General features: G+C 44.4%; 1 protein-coding gene across 2 annotated transcripts; it reads right to left on the reverse strand.

Annotated features, from left to right (window-relative positions):
* EIF2D (eukaryotic translation initiation factor 2D) lies at positions 1-20,700 on the reverse strand. 2 transcript variants are annotated; one of them, XM_017525254.2, is made up of 15 exons: positions 20,436-20,700; positions 19,342-19,532; positions 17,795-17,878; positions 16,732-16,822; positions 13,691-13,798; positions 11,224-11,477; positions 10,610-10,727; positions 8,596-8,641; positions 8,073-8,176; positions 7,803-7,952; positions 7,343-7,432; positions 5,607-5,702; positions 4,218-4,338; positions 1,930-2,104; positions 1-202 (listed from the first exon to the last, which is right to left on the reverse strand). In XM_017525254.2, exons 1-15 carry the CDS (start codon positions 20,489-20,491, stop codon positions 132-134), a joined length of 1,755 nt encoding a protein of 584 aa, XP_017380743.1. In that variant the 5' UTR covers positions 20,492-20,700; the 3' UTR covers positions 1-131. The 2 variants fall into 2 exon arrangements, with proteins under 2 accessions (XP_017380743.1, XP_037593305.1); XM_037737377.1 differs by lacking the exon at positions 20,436-20,700 and adding an exon at positions 20,269-20,419.
* Between the last annotated feature and the right edge of the window lie 2,617 nt (positions 20,701-23,317).

Consider the following 23,317-nt stretch of genomic DNA (forward strand, 5'->3'; position numbering starts at 1 on the left):
TTTAGATTAGAATAAAAATTTATTTTTGTAAAGAATTATATTTTGTATTTGCAAAAGCTGAAAATGCTCAAAAATTACCAGCCCAGAGCTTGGATTTCCACCAGATTCACCATGTGAGACAAAAGAGTCTGTCACTTCTTCTTGCCAGGTTTCGGGGCCTTTTCTAGACCTTGGATGTGTTTTCGAGGGAGCTGATACTCTTCTACAATCCAAAAAGCACACACTCCTCAGCGGAGCAGGACCTTGGTCCCCAGCTGGCCCTCCACCAGTTCCCTTTGTCTCACAATGTCATTCCACCTGGCTCAAACTCAACTTTGGGACTAACCACTTATCCCTACACCTCAAGGCTGATGTGTATATTTCTGAATTTTTCACACTGACAGCTACTTTCTGGGTGTATTTCAGGCATTTATATTTTTCACAGAAGAGACCGTGTCTGTTCAGTCATGTGCTCCTCTCTCTTCCTTGTAACATTTCTTCTCAGTACCTTGTATGGGGTTCTTCACATAAAGGGGCTCAACTCTGTAAGTTAACTGCCAGGTACTGCCATAGGCCATGGAATACATTTGCCTAATTGAGCACTTACTATACGCCAGGGCCTGAGTAAGAAAAAGGCAAGGTTTCTGGCTCAAGCAGCTCAGTCTAAGAGGAAGTTCAGACATTAGAAAAAATTAGCCAAGCTGCAGACATTAACTGGAAATACAAACACAATTGGAAAATACTACATCAGCAATGTTTAAAATGCTAATTTACAGACAGGCTTCCCAGGACCCTTGGGCTGGGCCAGTGAGCCTGTGAGGTCAGGCGGGCTTGGTGTGGGAGGGCATGCTAGGCAAAGGGATAGCCCAGGTAGAAGCACACATGGGTGAACAGGCAAGGAGAATCTGGGGAACTGCAAGGACACCAGAGTGGCTGGTACCTATAACTGGGTGTAGGAGCTGACAGAGAGAGCCTGCAGGGAAGGCTGGAGTAAGGCTGAGGTTGGGCTGGGCTCAGGCTGGGAGGGTCTTGCTTACTGAGCCTAGGAGTTAATTCTGAAGGCACTGAAGAAGCATACAAAGTTTTTTAGAAGGGAGTGATATGATCATATTTGTTTAAAAAAAGCTGACTTAGGTAGAGTTGTGAAGGCTGGTTTGAAGTGAGGACAAACTGGAGGCTGGGTTACCCAGAGTTGGTAGAAAGAACTTAGGCTTTAGGCTGGGCATGGTGGATTCCCAGCACTTTGGGAGGCCGAGGCAGGTGGATCACCTGAGGTCAGGAGTTCAAGGCCGGCCTTGCCAACATGGTGAAACTCCTTATCTACTAAAAATACAAAAATTAGCTGGGCATGGTGGCACATGCCTGTAATCCCAGCTACTCAGGAGGCTGAAGCAAGAGAATCACTGGAACCTGGAAGGTGTAGGCGGCAGTGAATGCAGTGAGCCAAGACCGCGCCACTGCCCTCCAGCCTGAGTGACAGAGCACGATTCTGTCTCAAAAAAAAAAAAAGAACTTAGGCTCTGGAGTCTAAAAAAGTTCCATGCCCAGTGGTATCACTCGAGAGTCAGATGATCTCAGGGCAAGGCACGGAACCTCTCTGAGCCTCAGTTTCCTCAGTTGCAAAACAGATAATAGCTCTGCAGCATCATTAGGATTAAAAGAGATACCTGCAAAAACCCCAGCAATGGGCCTAGAACAAAAATGTGGGTGCTCACCAAATGTTTTATAAAAAGGGACCAACCAGGAAGAAAACTACTCTAATAGTGGAAGAGAAAGCATTGAATTTGGAAGGGGCCAAAAGATCTGATTCAAACATTGGTTTCATCTTCTTGCTAGCTGCTAAAACCTAAATGGAGTGTGTGTGTGTGTATGTATTACGCAAGTAGAGTTGGCAGGAAGGTCTTTGCTGAGCTAGACCAATGCCTCCAGCTCTTCAGAGGGGATGCTCACCAAGCAATAGCCAGCTGAGGTGGTGGACCTGGTTTCCCTGGATCTGCACCTGAAGGCTGTCCTTGGCCCCAGGGGAAGGAGTGACGGTGGTGCTAGCCTGGCATCGCTGCTGAAGGATGGCAGCCACTGAGTATGGGTCCAGACCATAGGCCTCCAAGTTCCGGACCACGGTCACCTGGGGGGACAGTGGGGACAGAGACTGACGGTGGTGACTGCATTCCCTTCCCTCCAGAGGGGATTCCAGAGCCTCAGCAGCCTCCTCAGCCCCTGTGTTCTCTGATGGCTCACCATTCCTATAATAGTGCTTTTTAATCTGAAACACTTATTTATTTTTGTGCTTCTAAATTGATTCTCTCTTTACCCCATCCAATACATGTTATATATTTAGAGGGATAGATACTCTCTGTATCACATAGAATGTCTACTTTTTTTTAAAGTTTTTTCATTTCAAATTTCACTTGAAATTTTTTGATTTCAATTCTCCCCCTTGTTACCTTAAAACAAATTCTTTCTCATTCATGACTACAGATGGTAAAGTGTGTTACTATCAGGTGCATGGGGGATAATTGCTATCAATAAAGATTATAAAAGCTCCAACTAGCCTTATGCTTGTCAATGGGCTCCAGACCCAGAGAATCTTAGAATCAGTAAGACTTTAGAGGTCGTATCTCTTCCAACTGCCCACCTGATGACTGAAGAACTTAAAACATAAATGAAAGTATAATAGTATATGAACCCACATGCACCTATCACCAGTTTCAACGATTATCAACTCATGGCCAACCTCAAATCATCTATATCCCTGTCTACTCCCCACTCCTCTATCACTTTAAATCAAACCTTCCCAGACATCAGACCATTTCATCTATAAATATTACAGTATGTAGCTCCAAAAGATAAGGCTCTTTTAAACATAAAAACAAAACCATCATCATACCTAAAAATAAATTAACAAACAATAGTTCCTTAATATCAAGTATCTAGTCAGCAACTCAAACATTTTTCTGTTATTCAACTTCACAAATGACAAGTATGTGACTTTGAAATAAAAAAGAAAAATGTTAGTGCTTTTAAAATATCACAATTCTCTCCATTATTACTTTAAAACAAATTCTTTCTCATTCATGACTACAGATGGTAAAGTGTGTTACTATCAGATGCGTGGGGGATGACTGCTATTAATTAAAGATTATAAAAGCTCCAACTAGCCTTACGCTTGTCAACAGGCTCTAGACCCAGAGAATCTTAGAATCAGTATGACTTTAGAGGCCGTATCTCTTCCAACAGCCCACCTGATGCATGAAGCCCCAACTACATCCTCCCCCAACAAGTGGCCACCTAATCTTTGCTTGCAGACCCTCCAGGAAAATGTTCAATATTTTATGAAGCAACAATTTCAATTTTGGACAGTTCTACTTTTCATTATTAACAGAAAATTACTGTTTAAATTATGTGTCTGGCACATAAACACTCAATAAATACTATTACTAATTATTATAAAGGTTATCATTACTGGTTCTCAATGATTGAGAACCAAGTATTTATATGCCAAGTGCTTCAGCCATGGATATTCCTTCATTTGATCCTCACAATGCCTTACCAGGTAGGTATTATTCCCATTTTTCACACAGTAAAACTCAGACAAAAAGAGATTAAGTAACATGCCGAAGGCAGGCAGTGAGGCAGCAGTTGCATACGAACCCAGTTCTATCCAAAGCCCATGCTCATAACTGTATACTACTACAAAGTTCTTTATTTTGAACTCAAGTCTGTGTTCTTGGAATTTCCATCTAATAATCCTATTTCTGTCTTCTCAAGGCACATAGAATAAGTGCACTACTTTGCCAGGGGACAGCTTTGCACATATTTGAGGAGAGATGTCATTGGTTCCCCACAACTTTGTGTTGCTAAGCTAAACGCACTCAGTTCCTTTAGCAAGTTTTTTTTACAAGTTATTTTCGTTGAGCAAGGCCTAAGAGGTGAAAGCATGTATGGGAGCTGAACGCCCATAACATAGTTCTAAGAAAAAAATAAAAATAAAATCTTATTTACTTTTGGAACCAGGCTCTAGCAAGTTTCCTAGAACAAAGTCCTAGAGGGCAATGAGTAAGGGGGGTCAGCTTTACCTGTTTCATACAGAGCCCCGCCCAGGCACACAAACATGAGTGTTTGATAAAAAATTTTGATGTGTTTGAGGCCAATCTAAAAACCTCCAATCACATTAGGTCCCAGAACTTGGCAGGAACATTAAATCGCCATCCTCGAACATTGTGTCTTTTAAAAATTACCTTTTTATTAGAAGCTCTCTGTGCTAGAGTGATGTCAATTGGACAGATTTTCCCTTTCTTCACAATGGGCTCTTGTCCGGGAAAGGTCACTTGATAGGCAGGCTGTAATTTTTCCAAACACCTGAAACAGAAGTTATGAGTTGCAAACTGATAAAGCCAACAGAAACCATTTCCTCATACCTGACTACCAGCAGGCAGTTAGATGTAAGCTGAAATTGCAGGTTCACAACCTTGGTTGCACATTAGAATCATTCAAATCCCTAGGGAGCTGCAGCCCAGATCAATGAAATCTGTATCTGTGACCAGGGCTACGTATTTTTTAAAGCTCCCTAAAGTGCAGCCAAGGTTGACACCCGCCGATTCAAAGATGGGAACATCAGTGACTTGAGCCCCCGGAAACTGTCCAGTGACCTAGCCTTCTGAGAATCTGCTGTCTGCCTTGTGGAGGCTACTACCTGTCTCAAGAATGTGCCTTCCGCAACCTATTGCCTGTGAGTGCTGCTTCACATTTCTGACATGTTTTATAGAATACTTTTACCGTGAGGTATTTCTACCTTTTATCTAACCAAGTTTTCTCTTGCTATCACATATATCAGGATCAACAAACTTTTTCTATAAAGGGCTAGACGTAAATATTTTAGGTTTTGCCGGTCACCTGGTCTCTTACAACTACTCAATTCTGCCATTATAGCACAAAAGCAGCCCACAGACAACACGTAAATGGATATGGTTGTGTTCCAATAAAACTTTATTTACAAAAACAGGTGGCAGGCCACATTTGACCCATGGGTTGTAGTCTATTGACTCCTGACAATACACTATTTTCAGTTAGGTGGAAAAGAAGGAATATTAAGAATCTTTCCTTTAAAGACTTTAAGAAACTCTTCCCCAGCCTTCTTTTGATTCTAAATCTTATTGAAGTTTTTATTTTATTTTTTTCCTATTTTTTTAAATGCCCTCACTTTAACAGAGTAAGTTCTTTTTTTGAGACAGGGTCTCATCTTGTCACCCAGGCCGGAGTGTAGTGACGTGAACACAGCTCAGTGCAGCCTCTACTTCCTGGGCCCAAGCAATCTTGCCACCTTCGCCTCCCAAAGTGCTAGGACTACAGGCATGTACACCACCGCAGCTGCCTGAAGTTCTTATTTTTAATTAGTGTTCTTTTTTGTTGTTCCTTTCAAGTTCTCCTACATTATATTGGCTCAAATTGTTCCAAAGACCCCCACTGCATCAGAGTTCCTCAAGCCTGTGTTTATGTACACTGGCTTGGTATGAATTACAGAAAGAAAATCAAAGACTAAGATAGTGACAGTATTAACGTTCAGTGTGATCGATACTAAGGGGAGGGGATAGAAAAGTTGGAGATAGAAAACTGCCAATGCCTATTACCTGGCCAGAAGACTGTCCCATGGAAGTTTCATGACTGTATGCTGTTCATTTTTCTCTACGATGCAGTCACATAGGATGGGATCCAACTTCACAAGACTAAAGGGAAAGAAGAGGCAATGAAGAAATCTTAGACTTGTCTCTTCTGACCCGAAGGCTAACTCAGGATCCAACTCTCGTATGCCCTTTATAGTCATTCAGGATATGAATCAATTATGGGCCCACAGTCCAATAGGCAATGTACCTTATGGGTACATTTTTCCTAGGAAAAGCAGGAGGTAGAGGGGAAAGTGAGATGGGATAAATCCAAAAACCAGGTTCCTTTGCTACTAACCAAGTGACCACAGCTTTCTGAGCTTAGCATCACAATTGGCTAGTGAGGAAGAATGAAAGGAAGTGGGGATCTTAAAAATGAAGGTGTTGGCCAGGCACAGTGGCTCACCCCTGTAATCCCAGCACTTTGGGAGTCTGAGGCAGGCAGATCACCTGAGGTCAGGAGTTCGAGACCAGCCTGGCCAACACGGTGAAACCCTGTCTCTACTAAAAATACAAAAATTAGCCGGGCATGGTGGCAGGTCCTGCAATCCCAGGCTACTCGGGAGGCTGAGGGAAGAGAATCACTTAAACCTGGGAGGTGGAGGTTGAGTGATCAGAGACTGTGTCATTGCATTCCAGCTTGGGCAACAGAGCAAAACTCTGTCTCAAAAATAAAAATAAAACATAAAATGAAGGTGTTAGGCTGGTCGGTCTCAACTTATCATAATGATGTTTTTTTAAAGTAAAAAATAAAATTTTTTTTGAGATAGGGTTTCACTATGTTGCCCAGGCTGCAGTGCAGTGGCATGATCACTGCTTGCTGTAGCCTCAACTTCCTGGGCTCAAGCAATCCTCCCACCTCAGCCTCCCAAGTAGCTGAGACTATAGGCACGCCCTATCATGCCCAGCTAATTTTTGTATTTTTTGTAGAGACAGGGTTTCACCATGCTGCTCAGGTGGGTCTCAAACTCTTGGCCTCAAACGATCCTCCTGCCTTGGCCTACAAAAATGTTGGGATTATAGACATGAGCCACAGTGTCCAGCCATTAAAGTAAAAAACAATTAATGGAATGCTCTTCATCCGGTAGTTTACCATCTATATCCCCTTTAAAGAAAATTATACCATAATGGGTACAAACATACAGTTAGATAGAAGAAATAAGTTTAATCTTTGATAGCAGAGTAAGGTGATTATAGTTAACGACAATGTATTGTATATGTCAAAATAGCTAGAAGAGAGGACTTAAAATGTTCCCAACACATAGAAATGGTAAACACTCGAGGTGATGATACCCCAAACACCCTGCCTGGATCATTATACACTCTGTGCATGTCACAAAATACCACACACACCCCATAAATATGTACAAATATGTATCAGTAAAAAAACACTAAAAGTTATGATGACTTCAGTAAATTCTCTTTAAGCTTGCGTTTTACTCCTTACATAGCCACTTAAAGATGATTCATGGGTATTTGTGAGAGAATATTCACTGAGTTTAAAGTTGATGTTGACAGGATACATGGATCTGAACACCCCAGACAGTAGCTTTGGGTATCCACAGCGTGTGGTTTGGAAACCACTGCTCTTGGTTACTTCTAAGATGCTATGGTTTTCTATTCCCCTCCCAGACATCCTCCCCAAATGTGTCGATGTCTGATAAAGACCCAAAAAGATCTAGCACTCCTTCTCATGTACTCACTTTTTGTTATCTGCGTCAACCAGGTCATTTTTCTTGGCATAGTTAATGATGATTGTTCGGACCTCACTGCCCTCCAGAAAGCTCCCCTTCCTAGGTGAGGAGAAGTGACCCCGGGGGTTAGTTCACACTGTGCCATGAGACAAACTAGAGATGCCCAGACTCACGCCCTGCTGAGCAGGGGACTGTCCTCAGCTTTTGGCCTCTAGTTTCTTCCCTTTTCCTGACTGAAGTGAGCATGACCACACAAAGAATAACTACAGGCAGAAAAGGGTGAGACCTACTCATTCATTTCGTCCGGAGGAACTTCCCCAGGGAAGGAGGCTAAGAGCTGGATTTGGGAGAAGGGGAGAACACGGGCAGAGCAGGTTTTGCCAGTCACAAAAGAGCACTACTTAGGTTGAGAGGAACTGTAGGCCAGAACACCAAGCAGGCAGAGAAGGGCTGCTCTCCAAAAACTCACTTGTGGCCAGACTCCTGGAAGAGCAGGGTCATGCTGGCTGGGACACAGTAGAGGGGTTTTATATCTGGAGGGTGATAGGGCTGTTCCCCGCTACCCTCCTGGATAGTCTGGGAGGTCGGGGAGGGCTCGGGTATGACGAAAGATGTAATCCTAAAACCCAGCAGAAGGAAAGAAAAAACACATTTTATACTAGCATCTCAGCAATCCCCAGTCCGTGGCCCAGGTGCCCTGGGACCAGCTGGGCTACAGTGACAGGCCCCCTGCACTCACCTCGGGTGTTTCCAGTCCACAGCCACAATGCTCTCCACCCCTTTGCTCAGCTCCTTCACCTGTATAATCTGCTCCTGCTGCATTTGCTGCAGGAACTTAGAGAGCTAAGGGAGAGAGGGCCAGTGGTAGGGGACTTCATTGATTCCATACACATACTGAGCACCCAGGATGTGCCAGAGTAAGCTAGGCAGGGACTGTGCAGGGATATGAAGCAGCCCCTGCCTTCATCAACCAGAAACTGGGAGGCCCCCAGCCTGAGGGCCAGGGAGCAAGAAGCTGCTAGAGACTAACCAGTGAGGCCGTTCAGAACTCTAATCAGATATAAAGGAATCAAAGAAGAAAGGAGAGTGGGTGCCACCAACTGCCTCAGCCCAAGGAGTTTCTTTCTTCCCCCTTATACTTGGAGCCAAAAAGCTTAATTATAGCCCTGGTAGACAGGGCTTCCCCAGCATCCATCTGGCTTGTGTCGTATGTGCACCTACACAACTCTCTGCATGGGTCTGCAAAGAAGATTCCTGCTTACCTTTTTGTAGCTTGACTTCTTTATGTCCAGTTGTCGTCCTTCGGGGCTGATGGCAGATGGAAAAGGCAAGTTAAGCTAACGAGCAGTCATGCTGGGACCTGCCTGACACTGAGACGAGGGCCTTTTTCCTCAGCCTTCCTCCCCCGCCTTCAGAGAGAGGCCACAGGCCACTCTATGCTGAGGGGTGGCATCAGAGAGGGGTGCAGACTATGGGACATTCTAAACCAGTGCTGTTCAACAGGGCTTTCCATAGATGTAGAATGTTCTCTGTGTTGTCTAACAGGGCAGCCATTAGCCACATGTGGGTAGTAAGCACTTGAAGTGTGACTCATGTGACAAAGGGAACTGAATTTTAAATTGTATATATTTAAATTGATTCAAACTGAAAATAGTCACATGTGGTCAGTGGCTACTGCATTGGATACAGCCTTAGATTCCTCCCAGACCAGACAACTTTCTGTGGCCTCCAAAGTTCCAACAGCAAACTCACACTGTGGGCAGCCAGGCCTGGAGTGGGGCCCAGCAAGCTGCATCCTGGGGCCAGGTCCAGCCCACTAATTACTTATCTACTGTCTATGGTCACATTAGTGCTACAATGGTGGCTTCGAGTAGCTGCAACAGAGATGGTATGGCCTGCAAAACTGAAAATATTCACATTCACTATCTGGCCCTTTACAGAAAAATGTGCTGTGGATTCTCAAGGAGTCCTGCTAGAATCCACCCCAGAATCTTATCCTAGAGAACATTCTGGGGCTCCTTTCTCAGTTATTTGTAACCCAAGAAAGTCAGGACAAATTACCAAGTATCCCTCCACACACTCCAGATACCACACTTGTACAGTATAGCTTAAAGAAGCCTAAGTATGAATGAGAAGAGATTACATTAAAAGTCACTTTTTAAAAATATCACAGCTAGATTCTCAAAAAGAAATAAACTCAGGCCAGGCACAGTGGCTCATGCCTGTAATCCCAACACTTTGGGAGGCTGAGGCAGGCAGATCACTTGAGGTTAGGAGTTCAAGACCAGCCTGGCCAACATGGTAAAACCTCACCTCTACTAAAAATACAAAAATTAGCTGGGCCTGGTGGCATGTGTCTATAATCCAAGCTACTTGGGAAGGCTGAGGCAGGAGAATCTCTTGAACCTGGGAGGCTGAGGGTGCAGTGAGCCGAGATCACACCACTGCACTCCAGCCTGGGTGACAGAGTGAAATTGTGTCTCAAAACAAAAAAAGAAAGAAAGAAAATAAATAAATAAATTCAATCTCAGGGTAAAAATTAATAAGCAAACCTCCTGATATGATTTACTGAATGCTTAGTATTTACTGAATGCTTATTATGTGTCAGGCTATGTAATCTTTACAGCAATCCCATGATTATTAGAAATTAGGACTCAGAGAAGCCCAGTAACTAGCTAAAATGCACCTTGCTCAAACACCCTGGAGAGCTGGCAGTTGAGCCCATACGGCTCTGTCTTCAAAATCCAGGTTCCATCCACATGCAATACTACCTGTCCTGGTGGCTTGTGTTTTTGGATGGGGTGGGCCAGGATGCGGGGGGGTGTTCACACCAATTCTTCCACCTAATAAAACCTAATCTGGGCCCCCACCTACTTTTCAGAAGTGTGAGGAGGTTGAATGCTCTAGAAGAAGCCTCCTGACAAAGAGGCTGCCCTGGGACACTTCCTGCACAGGACAGGCTGCCCGATTTGTGAGGTTGCCCAGAACCCCCACAGCAGAGGAAATGTTCATGGAATCTCAGGAATTTTAACTTACCAGTTTTCAATATCCTTTCACTGGCTAAAATTTAAGATTTTGTTTTAACAGCCTAGCAAGCTAAGAATTAAGTTTTTAGAACTCAAGAACTAATTCATTTGTTAGATAAGTCTTCCCCTCCACTCTTTCCATGGCATGTCCCTCAGCCAGTTCCCACATCGGCCCCATCCTGTCCTACTGCCAAGGATCACACATGAGACCCTGGCCCCGGCCTCCAGCCCACATCAGTGCTTTCCATACCAGCAGGAGAACATGTGGCTTCCAAGGAAAGTGCTGGTGAGTAAAGGGAGGTCAGCCTTTTTGACTCGGCACTTCAAGGCATGCAAGAAGCATCGTTGTAACAACTCATCCATTTGCTCTGCAGGGAAAAGACAAGAGCCACATCCTTCCTGAGGGATACAGCACACCTGGTAAAAGAAACTGACCCCCAGCTTCATCCCTACCTCACACCCTTGGCTCTGAAAGGAACCCATTCCCAAGTACCAAAGCTCCCAGACTCTCTTGAGCACTGAGCCTTTAAAGAGGGTTGACCCCAGAGAAGGGATCAAACCACAAAGTCCCACCAAGCTAGGAGTGTTCACCCACAGAAGTCGAGCCAGAAGAAACTTTGGAGGGCTTTGCAGCTGAAAACAGGCAAATGTCAGGGGAGATTAGCACCCAGGGAGATGTGACTTATGTGGAAAGGACTCAAAAACAAGATGTGAAAGGGCTGCTGTGCCACCCTCACAAAAGGTAAGTACCTTCCCCTCCTCCCACGGAGCTTCAGGGCCATTCTAGTCAGCAGTGGAGGGGAGCTCGTCAGGCTCCCAAATTGAGAGGCAGGGAGATGGGCCCTTCTGCTCCCAGAGGTATACCTTGAAGCGTTTTGCCATCTGTGGAGTCTTGGTTCAGGCCCCCAGTGCTGGTGTCTTCTGAGGCTTCTGAGAGGGGCTTCTCCTCACACCCCTGATGAACCTCCCCATTTTCCTCTTCTCCCTCCAGAGTCATGTGCCTCATGTCTCCCCGCAGGGTGGAGTCCACCTGGACAGCCCCCTTCTCTTCATGGACATCTGCCGAATCCAGGGCCAGTGGAGCAATGGAAGGTAGAGAGGACTTGTTTCCAGACCGCCTGGAAAAACCTCATGTCAGAAATACCAAAAAGCAGCCACAATACTCTCCAACCCTGGCCACAGAAGAGTCAGCAGTGACGTCAGAGATAGCAAAGAGCCAACGCGCAGGAGTGACGAGGAGGGGCAGAGAGCCTGTGCCCTCATCTCAAGTGCATTTTCAATTCTGGGCCCCAAAAGTCCCATGCCTCAGTTTCCTCCTCTCTGAAATGGAGAGAATAAGTCTTGTCTCTTCCCTATCCCAAAAGAATAATACTATTAATAGACACCGCAGGACTAAGAAAGATTAAAGAAAAAACCATTTAAGATAGACTCCCAAAAATGTTCCCTCCATCTGAGTTAATAACAAAACCAATTGGAATTAAATATGAACAATAAGATCACCAATGCATCTGTAATATCTGTTTGGTGAAATGCAAACCCAGGGCTCAGCACATGTAATAAAACACAAACACCTGGACTGCTCAAGGATTGCAAAATCAATGGCTTCTGTGCTATATCAAATGCAGTCGAACTTGGAAAGCAGAGGTTATCATGGTTTCATGCCACTAAGCCTTAGAAAGACAGAAGAAAAAACGATGCCACATAGCAAAGCACACAGAGAAGTAAAAAGCTTTATCTTAGCCAACATTATGCAAATCAAACTAAGTTTTAACTAATAGCTATGGCAATGCTTATCAGTATTGTTCACAGTAAAGCCGAAGGGTATGTTAGGGCTATTCTGATCAGGTAAATACCATAAATATTTTTTTCAAGGTGCAGGGAGAGAAACAAAACAGCTGCTGCTAAAACAAACTCCTGACCTTGATTGCTGTTGCCGGGACTGATACTTAAAAAACAAGGGATAGTCAAGGCGCAGTGGCTCACGCCTATAATCCCAGCACTTTGGGAGACTGAGGCAGCCAGATCAGCTGAGGTTAGGAGTTTAAGAACAGCCTGGTCAACATGGTAAAACCCCGTCTTTACTAAAAATACACACACAAAAGAAATTTGCCAGGCATGGTGGCAGGTGCCTGTAATCCCCGCTACTCGGGAGGGTGAGGCAGGAGAATCGCTTGAACCAGGAGATTGAGGTTGCAGTAAGCTGAGATCACACCATTGCATTCCAGCCTGGACAACAAGAATGAGACTCCGTCTCAAAAACAAAAAAAAAACAAAAAACCAAGGTGCTATGAAAACATCAGTCATCAGCCCTCAAATATCTAAAAGCAGGCTAAAATGAGGTTGTACCTCCAGCAAAGGAGGTCTTGGCCAGTACTCGTAAAATTAACAATTCCGGCCGGGAGCGGTGGCTCACACCTGTAATCCCAACACTTTGAGAGGCCTAGACGGGTGAATCACATGAGGTTAGGAGTTTGAGACCAGCCTGGCCAACATGGTGAAACCCTGTCTCTACTAAAAACACAAAAATTAGCTGGGTGTTGTGGCACGTGCCTGTAATCCCAACTACTTGGGAGGCTGAGGTAGGAGAGTCCCTTGAACTCAAGAGGTGAAGGTTGCAGTGAGCCGGGATTGTGCCGTTGCACTCAAACCTGGGCAACAAGAGCAAAACTCCATCTCGAAACCAAAAAAATTAGTAATTCCAAGACTGGGTTAGAAAACATACCAACAGGCCACAATACTTGACTAAATGTGTTTTTTGAAAAAAGTGTTGCTTACTGTTTTGGTAAAATGACAAGAAGATAACCAGAAAAATGAACAGGTACGTGTCTCAAGAATGCAACCTTTACAGTCAGAATGTGTTACTTCCATGACGGGGAGGAGTATGGAATGTGAAATTTGAATAACATAAAAGTAATCAGGTTATTGTCCTGGTGCCTAAAGGTCTACCCGGCCGTGATTTGGATTCAGAAACCTCATCATGGGGCTACGTGATGCCTAAAATGTGCACAGCAGCTAGGGCCAGATTGACCAAGGCTATAAAAAAAAAGGAATGTCACTGTACAGAGGGGCAGAGCAGACAATCCCTAAGGTCTTCTTTCAGGTCTAAGATTCTATAATTCACTTAGAAAATAGCCAAAGTTCTCTCTCATTACTTGTCCAAACAAGGGAAAAAAAATTATTTTCTTTATATTTGGCAAGGAAATAAAAGTCTGGAGTCAGCAACTTGTTTAATGACATGGCTAGGACCAAAACTCTCACTCCTGAATCTCAGGCCCCATCTTCTCCCCACCTGCCTCAGCTGTCTGTGAAACAGAAGAAACTCTGTACTCACCACAAGTAGTCCTGGTAAGTGTGGAGCACAGAGAAGCCCCTTCCCTTCAGGCCTGAAGTGAGCATCTCAGCTGTGGACATGGCTGCCACTCCAATGGCTACAGGGGCTCTAAAAAGAAAGAAGCCAGAGACCAGGGTCGGGAAAAGTCTGCAGGAAGGGCATATGTTAGGATCATCTTCTGACACATGCGGTAGAAATACCAGGGTTGCCAATGTGAAGGTCTTGTATCATAAAACCAAACTCAGTCCACTTTCAGTTTTCTTCAGATTACCTATAAATTTCAAAAATCCTTTGACCAAACATTAAACTTCTGTATTAGCAACTCTTCTGCTGACTGTATCACTGCCTTTGTTTTATAAATCCAGGTGAGACTTGGAAGGATATTTAATGCTCCCTTTCACTAATTTCAAAAATATAAATTATTTCCTCTACCCTAATGAAGTCATAGCAATCCCATAAGGAAGTTTAAAGGTGGGGCAATTCATATATCATAAATTAGGCTGAGGGATGCCACAGGGAAGAGAGAAGAGACACATAGCAGGGCCAAGTAGAGAAGTTCCTTCTGAGTTGACTTTATAAGAGGGTTACTCAGTGCAACTATGTATCTAAGAACTGGATATTTCCAGGATATCAAAAACAACCACATATATAGTAACTACAGTCACTTCCAAAGCCCAGATGAGAAATCTCTGTCAGATGAGTAAATCTCCGTTACTCAAGCATTGATCAATCAGATATTACCTGTAAGGGTGGGTGGCTAGCTGGATAACAGCCAGGGAATACATAAGTCTGACAAGGTAGCCAACGTCCAAGTAAGAGTTCCCAATACTTGAACTTACTCTAAATCTGGTAGCTCTGCTAACTGTACCTATAGGTCAGTTCCTGCCACAAAATCTGAATCTGGCTTCTTTCCCAGTTCTTAAAAGAAGGTTTTTCTTTTCTACCCCTGAAAGGTCAATGGCTTGAGAACTCCAGTCTTGAACATGACTTGTATTTTTAACAACCCCTCATATCCTTACCCCCAACACAAACCATCCACAGCTCCACCCCCATATATACTCCAAAGGCTAAAGTGAACAGGCCAAATATGCATTTACATAGTTTCCTCCCACCTCAGATAGAATATTAGGGGAGAAAAACAGTGACACCATCATTCTTTTCAACTGTAATTTCTGCTATAGGTAAATGAAAGTTTCTAGGTGCTTGGTTTCAAAGCATTCAAGGAAAATAGAAGAATATGAGTAGCAAAAATAAGATCTTTAAACACTGATCCCTCTCATGCCTAACATTGCTCTTTCCTTCTCTCGAAGAAGAAGAAATTATCAATATAATGAGTCCATCTTGGTCATCTCCATGAAAAAAAAAAAGTGAGATGTCATTTTTCACTCACTAGCATAACGCAAATGAAGATGACCCATCATATCCAGTATTGGCGAGAGTACAGGGAAATAGGCTCTACATACGCTGCAGGTAGGAGTAAAAACTACATGACCTTCAACCTAACAGTTCTGCATTTTAGTATCTACTCTGAAAAAATACTGGCAATGGTGTCCCTAAAGGCATCAATAAGGTAACGTTTGTAATAGAAACAAACTGGAGGCAACCTCAACGTCCACCAGGAGAGGGCCTCTTCCATCATGACACAGAAGGTAAAAAGATTTGGCAGATCTGTTTGTTCTGACGTAGAAAATGTCCATATTTAAATACTAAGATGTAACAGTTTAAAAATAAAAATTAAACAAAAAAGAAAATGTCTACACTATATTAAGCGGAAAAAATACCACATACACAGTGTAATTTTATTTGAATTTTTAAACACATATACCCTAAGCCATATATTTTTATATGCACAGGTATATATGTGTAAAACAACAGCAAGAAGGACACATCAAAATGAAAACGGTTATTCCCAGGAGAAAAAGATTGTGGGGTGACGGGGGACTTTTGATTTTTCAGAGTGATTCATACAATTACTTCTTATTTTTAAAAAGAGGCAGTGGAGGGCGGGCGCGGTGGCTCAAGCCTGTAATCCCAGCACTTTGGGAGGCCAAGGCGGGTGGATCACGAGGTCAAGAGATCGAGACCATCCTGGTCAACATGGTGAAACCCCGTCTCTACTAAAAATACAAAAAATTAGCTGGGCATGGTGGTGCGTGCCTGTAATCCCAGCTACTCAGGAGGCTGAGGCAGGAGAATTGCCTGAACCCAGGAGGCGGAGGTTGCGGTGAGCCGAGATCGCGCCATTGCACTCCAGCCTGGGTAACATGAGTGAAACTCCATCTCAAAAAAAAAAAAAAAATAGAGGCAGTGGAGGCTAGAAGCAGTGACTCATGTCTGTGATCTCAACTCTTTAGGAGGCAAAGGCCAAAGGCAGGAGTATCGTTTGAAGCCAAGAGTTTGAGACCAGCCTGAGCAACAGAGTGAGATCCTGTCTGTATGTCAACTGTACTGTATCTCAATAAAGCTATCAAAAATAATTTAAAGATGAGGATGATGATATGGATATAGGGAGAAAGTGTGTGGGTGATGAAAGATAATGAAAAGACCGAAAAAAGGTCACAAACAGAACGACAACTAAATGCAATTTGGTATCTTAGGTTGGATACGTGAACAGAAAGAAGACAGCAGTGAAAAAACTGGGGAAATATGAATAAAGTCTGTAGTTTAGTTAGCAGTACTGTGCCAATGTTAATTCCTTAGTTGCAATAATATATATTGTGGTCCCATAAGAGGCTACCATTAGTGGAAGCTGGGTAAAGACATTTCAGATCGCTACTATCTTTGCAACTCTTCTGTAAATCTAAAAAAATGCAAATTCTAAGAAAACAGAGCAGCAACAGCAAACAGCAAATACACTCGGCCCAGACGCATGGACTTCCCATAGGCTCGCTGCCATTCCCCTTCTGTCCCACTCTCTGCTTCTTCCAGAACCGATTTTTGCTTTCACTCTTTTTTTCACATGCTTTACAAGTTGTCATTCCCCTCCAAATTCTCTTTCACATAAGATTTTCCCCCAGAGGCATGGTGGCCTGGCACAGTACCTGTTCCCCACCAAGGAAATGGCACAGAGGTCGCCCTTCTGTACCTGAGGCAGACCAGCAGGGGGCATCACTAGTCCAGGCAGCATCAAATCTGCAATGAACAAAACAAAAATATCACAACCTGCATTGAACCTCCATCTAACTCTGTTTTACTTCATCATTTCCTCACTCACACAACAAAAAAATAGTTATTAAGTATCAACTATGTTATTGACAATAAAAATGAAAAATGGCAACTTCAATATCAGACCTTCTCCCCTTAGGGGGCTAAAGGTCAGAGTTTGAGTATCCTGGCCAGGGCACAGTGTCTCATGCCTGTGGCTTACACCTTTAATGACCACTTCGCCCATCCAATAGCAGGTTATTTGTTTTGATTCAAATGATGGTTTCTAAGCCAGGAGTGGGAACCTTCATTTCCTCTCCAGACTCAGCTCCTAACAGTCTTCTGGCATAAAAGAGGTACTCTTGGCCAGGTACAGTGGCTCATGTCTGTAATCCCGGCACTTGGGAGGCTGAGGCAGGTAGATCATTTGAGATCGGGAGTTCGAGACCAGCCTGGCCAACATAGTGAAACCCCCTACTAAAAGCTTAAAAATTAACCAGGCATGGTAGTACATGCCTGTAATCCTAGCTACTCAGGAGGCTGAGGCAGGAGAATCACTTGAAACTGGGAGGCAGAGGTTGCAGGGAGCCAAGAGCACGCCACTGCACTCCAGCCTGGACAACAGAGCGAGTCCTTATNAAAAAAAAAAAAAAAAAAAAGTTTGAGTATCCTATAACATGATCTATCTTGTCCTAGTTTCCTAAACTCAGCTTATTGATTTACAGTACAGCATATGGCGGTTCACAAAGTACTTTTACAACACTTATTTAAGACTTACAACAGGGCCAGAGAGGCCCAGAGATCTTGTGGAAACGGCCAAGTGAGAAACATAAAACACACAGGGGAAAACATTCCATTTTTCAACTACACAAAACCAGGAAATGGCTAAGTTTATCAAATCAGTTGGCCTTTGCTAAGTTGGTTCCAGCCAATAGCCAGAATATAGGAAAATCCTCTTACCTGCTCCCCCTACCAGTTTCTCGAGTACCAGAGGCCATGTTGTAAATGTTGGCAGAAGATCCGGATAGGACCACAGCGTGTACACTGTACAAAAAGAGATCCAGAAAATACTACCACTAAAATGCCAATCTTCTAGAGAAACGGAAAGGCCTAACACTATGGTCGCTTTAATTAGAATAAGGAAAGAAACTCAACTCAAAGCTAAAAAGAAGATTGTAAGGGGATGCCCAGAGAGGTTTAATTTTTGAGGAAGAAAAAAACCTAAGAAACCGGTGTCACTTGAGATTTGGAGGCACCTAGATTGCAGCAGCAGAAAATGGCCACAGGGGACAAAAAAGTGAGAGCAGAGAACCAATGAAGCTTTTATGTATGGCTTCAGAAGCAAGTAACTTAAGAACAGGGAGCCAGCTATACAAAATTTTCAAACTTTCCCATGTTTAAAATGTTTATCCCCTCTATTTCCATAGTGATTAGCAGTAAAACCCCTAGGTCAAAAAGCATTGTGGTTGTTTTCAGGTACAGCAAGGAAGTGAGATCAGAGGCAGGAGTAGCCTAAGGATATTGCATTGCATGGTTGCAGCCAACCCTGGAGGATGAAAAGCCCCAAGTTACAAAGAAGGTGCAACAGCTATGGAAAAGAGAAAAGGAGACTTTGTCCTTGAGATTTGTGACAGAGAAGGCAAAGAATCCTAGAGAGCCAGTCACAGCCTAAAAAGTCCTTGTGAAACATGTGGTTAAAGTACATCATGAAAACAGCAGGGTATGTAGCCTATCAATCCAGCTTCTTTCCTATCACAGTATCTCTTTTCAGTATTTTAGGAAAATCCTGCCATAGAGAGTTTTAAGAAACATTTTTTAGGACAGGCACCCTGCTCATGCCTGTAATCCCAACACTTTGGGAGGCTGAGGCAGGAAAATCACTTGAGCTCAAGAGTTCAAGACCAGGCCGAGCAACATAGCAAGACCTTGTCTCTACTGAAAAATTTAAAAGTAGCCAGACATGGTGGCATATGCCTGTAGTCTGAAGTGGGAGGATCCCTTGAGCACAGGAGGTTGAGGTTACAGTGAGCTATGATCACACCACTGCACTCCAGCCTGGGTGACAGAGTAAGTAGAGTTAGACCTTATCTCTCTCTCTCTCTCTCTCTCTCTCCCTCTGTGTGTGTGTGTGTGTGTGTGTGTGTGTGTGTGTGTGTATTTACATGCCGTGAAATTCCATCCTTTTCAAGACCTCTGCTCTATCCCTAGTCAACCCACTGTGAACTTCTCAGTCACTGTTCCTTCATCTCAGAACTTCCCTTTGCAACCACCCTTTATGTTAACTCTTTTTTAATCCCTCCTATAGTGGTTTTGCATAGGAGAAAACCTTTTGCATCATAGAATTGAAACACCCAATTCTAGGAATGCTAGGTCCATAAAGATCCTTGGGAATGGTATTAGAAGATGTTGTGCTTATTTTATGGGAGATAGGTTAATGGAAGAAACAGAAGCAGATGTTAAGCAAGAACTACCTAATGATAATCACCATCTTCATCCTGTTGTCATACCTGTTGGATACAGATTTTTCTCCAGTTCAAAGAGGATGGGGTTACCACCACTCACATATACAGTCACCGCATCCCCCTTGTGAGCATACAACTTCACAATGTTGAGATCCTCCTTTCCAGGCACTAACTCAGAGACTTGATCTGTTCCAAGGGTGGGGAAAGCAGTTGTCACATCGGCTCGAAGCTTTCTCCTGTAGAAAGCACACCAGCACTGTGAATGCTGCCTGGATGGACTTTAATAAATATCAAGAACTCAAAAGAGCTCCCTATAAAATCACATGGGCCAAAGAAAGATTGCCTGGTTTAAGATGTCCTAGTCTCACACTCTTCCGAAACATCCTAAACTTTTTCATCCATTGTCATTTATTTTCACTCATTCCTGGGGCATGCCTTTCTGTTTTATGGGTGAGAAAATAGCCCCAGTGAACAACCCAAGTTAGCCTGACACAGGAAACAGCCCTGCCTTCCTGACTGCATGCCTAGCCCTTGAGCCCACTGCTTTCTCATATATGCTTCGCAAATCTGCCAGTTTACAATTAAATAACTTTACTATGACACCTATAGACAACTATAAAGCACTGGTTACAGAACTCCAAACACAATCTCCATTTGTGACCCCGTCTGAACAGATACAGTTCTCCTTAACATATGTGCCTTATTCTCTCCCACCTCAGTTTCCAGCTGTCTCTCCTGCCAGAAGTAATCACTGGTCATTTTTTTCTCTTACACTTTTAATTCTTGGTATCCCATCCGATCTCTCCCAAGGGACACTAAGCTCTTTGGAGGGCAGGAACCCTGTATTCCTTCATTTCTGCATCCTCCACAACACCTTTAATAGTCTACAGTCAATATAACACTGACCTAACTACGTTTTCTTTTAAACTCACTAGAATATCCAAGAGAGCCAGCTCCCCTCTCCATTCTTACCTCAAAATGTATCTAAACCACCCGTGCCTCCTAGGGTCCCTTCCCTGGCACATCCCTCGGCCTCCATCCGAGGATGTCAGCTGAGACCAGCAAGGGCTATGGGCCAGCCAGGCCCAAGAGACGTCTGGCTGTTCTGGTGGGCAGAGCAGGCCGCTTTCCTCCCTCACCTGTCCGACCCCTTGATGGCCGTGTTGGACTTGACCCGAAAGGCCTTGGCAAACATGTCTGCTGGGGTGGTCTGGGGAAGAGGAGAGCACAGAAACCAAGAAATGTCAAGAGAGCGAGAGCGAAGCGGCTGCCCGGCCCGTAGCCCTGGGGGCAGCCATGCTGGGGCCCGGCTGCGAAAAGGGCCCGGCTGGAAACCTGGGCCGCACAGCTTCTTGGCCGTTGCCGCTGGGGAGGCCGCGGCCGCCCCTAGTGGCGATGCCGGGAACTAAAGACGGCCGGGGCGGGGCGGGGCCCAGGGAACGCCCCTCCCCCGCCCGCCGTCCCATCTGCTTGAGGGCCTGGGTTTGCGCCTGCGCGAGCTACTGGTGTTTGCGCCTCGGTAGAGACTCAGCCACGCCAACAGCTATTGGGTTTATTTCCTTCCAGTCCATCAGCCTAGTAATTGCCTTGAGTAGAAGCTCTGCAAGCTCCCATTCCATTCGGTTTGGTTCAATTCCTCAAAATTAATTTAACTCATAAACATGAGTTAAGCCCTCGGTCGGGCGCGGTGGCTCAAGCCCGTTATCCTAAACTTTGGGAGGCCGAGGCGGGGGCAGATCACTTGAGCCCAGAAGTTCGAGACCAGCCTGGGCAACATGGTGAAACTCATCTCTATAAAAAATAAAAAGACGAAGAAAAGAAAAATTCAGCCGTGTGTGGTGGCGCATGCCTGGGGAGGCTGAGGTAGGAGGATGGCTTGAGCCCAGGACCTGGCGGAGGTTGCAGTGAGCCGAGATCGTGCCACTGCACCCCAGCTTGGGCAACAGAGCGAGACTCCGTATCAAACAAACAAAAAGGCCTTTTGAATATTTTTCTATTTTATTTTATTTTGTTTATTTGGAGACAGCATCTCGCTCTGTCACCCAGGCTGGAGTGCAGTGGCACAATCTCCGCTCAATGCAGCCTCCACCTCCCAGGCTCAAGTGATCTGTACACTTCAGCCTCCCGAGTAGTTGGGACTACAGGCTCCCACCACCACACCCGGCTAATTTTTGTATATTTTGTAGAGACAGGGGTCTCACCTTGTAGCCCAGGCTGGTCTCAAACTCCTGAGGTCAAGAGATCTGCCCTCCTCGGCCTCCCAAAGTGCTGGGATTACAGTACACGAGTGAACCACCACAACTGCCCTAAATGTTTTTCTTAAAGGCCTACGATTAAGGTCTTTTCATTGTACTATAAGCTAGAGTCCTCAGCTAGACTTTTCTGTAAGATTTTTCTTGTCCCTGATATCTAGTTTACATGGACGGTAATGACAGTAAGAGAGAATTCACTATTTCCCCAGATTTGCCCCAAAATTACACAGACATGGAAGAGAAATTAGGTTTTCCTCAAAGGGACAGCTGTGCTCCCTGGAGGCGAGGATTTAAACACCCAGAATCCTGGCTCCTAGTAAATTAAATCTTGCGTACTAAAATTACATGATGTAATTTAAGTAATAATAAAAGTAAATTCATTTTTGCATATTAAAACTTATGAGTGTCCCATTCACCAATGAAAAATCCCAATTGATTCAGTTACAGTTGCACAAAAGAGTATTCCACACTGGCTTTCCAAAAATAAGGCCTTCTGCAATGTTTGCCCACCACCGATAGTAGCCTAGGGAACAGCCCCAACTTCTCCTAAACTTGTGACCCACTAGGCCTTTATTCTGAAGAATCCCAGCCACCAGGCCAATGTCAGAGGAGCCCAGAGGAGGACAGTGCCTACGACAGACCCTTGTCCCCTTGACCTCCCATTTGGCCACTCCTGGGATGTGCAGTACATTTGGGTCTTTTGCAGCACAGCTGCTGAGGAAGCCTCTTTCTTAAGTAACTGAGGAAAACTATTCAGGGAATACTAAAAAAATTAAGCGAGGGGAATGTTTGATTACCAGATGTCCTGGATAAGAAAACACCAACTGTAAACCTAAAAATTAATTAGTGGTGGACAAGTAGGAGCCAAGACCCCAGAGGATTCTGCACCATGGCATCCAGCCTCCTCCTTGGTAGAGCAAGAGCCCCCTTCCCAGTGGGCACAACCCCACCTTCTCTGGCTGCATCACAGACCTGCCTGCTCCCTGCGACTGGCCCTATTGCAGGGAAAACTGACTGAACCTTGAGTTCAGCAAGCCTTGATTCCTGAGCCTTCCATCAGCAGCTCCAGAGCCACCCCACAGGGCTCCCAGACTCTCTGCACTGGTGGGTCTGAGCTGCCAAATTGCAGCAAGGCACAGGGCAACTATACCTAGAAAGCTGCCATTTACTGAGAAAAAAGATCATTTTCACTAATCATACTTGACAGCAACTGGCTGTAAATTGGATTCTTTACAGGAGTACTGAGTATTTGGAAGCAAGGGTAGGCCAGATGAGAGATTCCGTTTTCCTCAGCCTTCCTTTTTCTTTCCTTCCCAGTGAGTCCTAATGGAGAAAATTTAGTTTAATTCAATGAAACTTTACTGGAAGCTTTCTAGTCAGGCTCTGTGATTTTTAAGATGAATTAGAAACAAGCACTCTGCCCTCAAGGAGCTCACAGTCTAACAAGTGGTATTTATGTCCTCTTGAGGTCTACAGGACCATAGGATACCCAAACTGATCATTCATCCGTGGCTACCTACTATTTACTCCATCACTGGCCTTCTCTTCCCTTCTGCTGGAGCCCACACTCAAATCCCCTGAAAACATGGATCATTGGCATCTACATTTCAAATGTGAATAATGGTTTGAGAATTCCTTGATGGGCCCGGATGGTTTTTCAGATGAACAGGTGTGTTCACAGCCTCAGAAAGAGTCATGATATCTTCTCCCACATACAGATGATTCAGAGATATAGGATTTTTACTTGTTTTCTTTCTTTCTTTTCTTTT

Source organism: Cebus imitator, unplaced genomic scaffold, assembly GCF_001604975.1.
Source record: "Cebus imitator isolate Cc_AM_T3 unplaced genomic scaffold, Cebus_imitator-1.0 Scaffold38, whole genome shotgun sequence".
NCBI classification, from domain to species: domain Eukaryota; kingdom Metazoa; phylum Chordata; class Mammalia; order Primates; family Cebidae; genus Cebus; species Cebus imitator.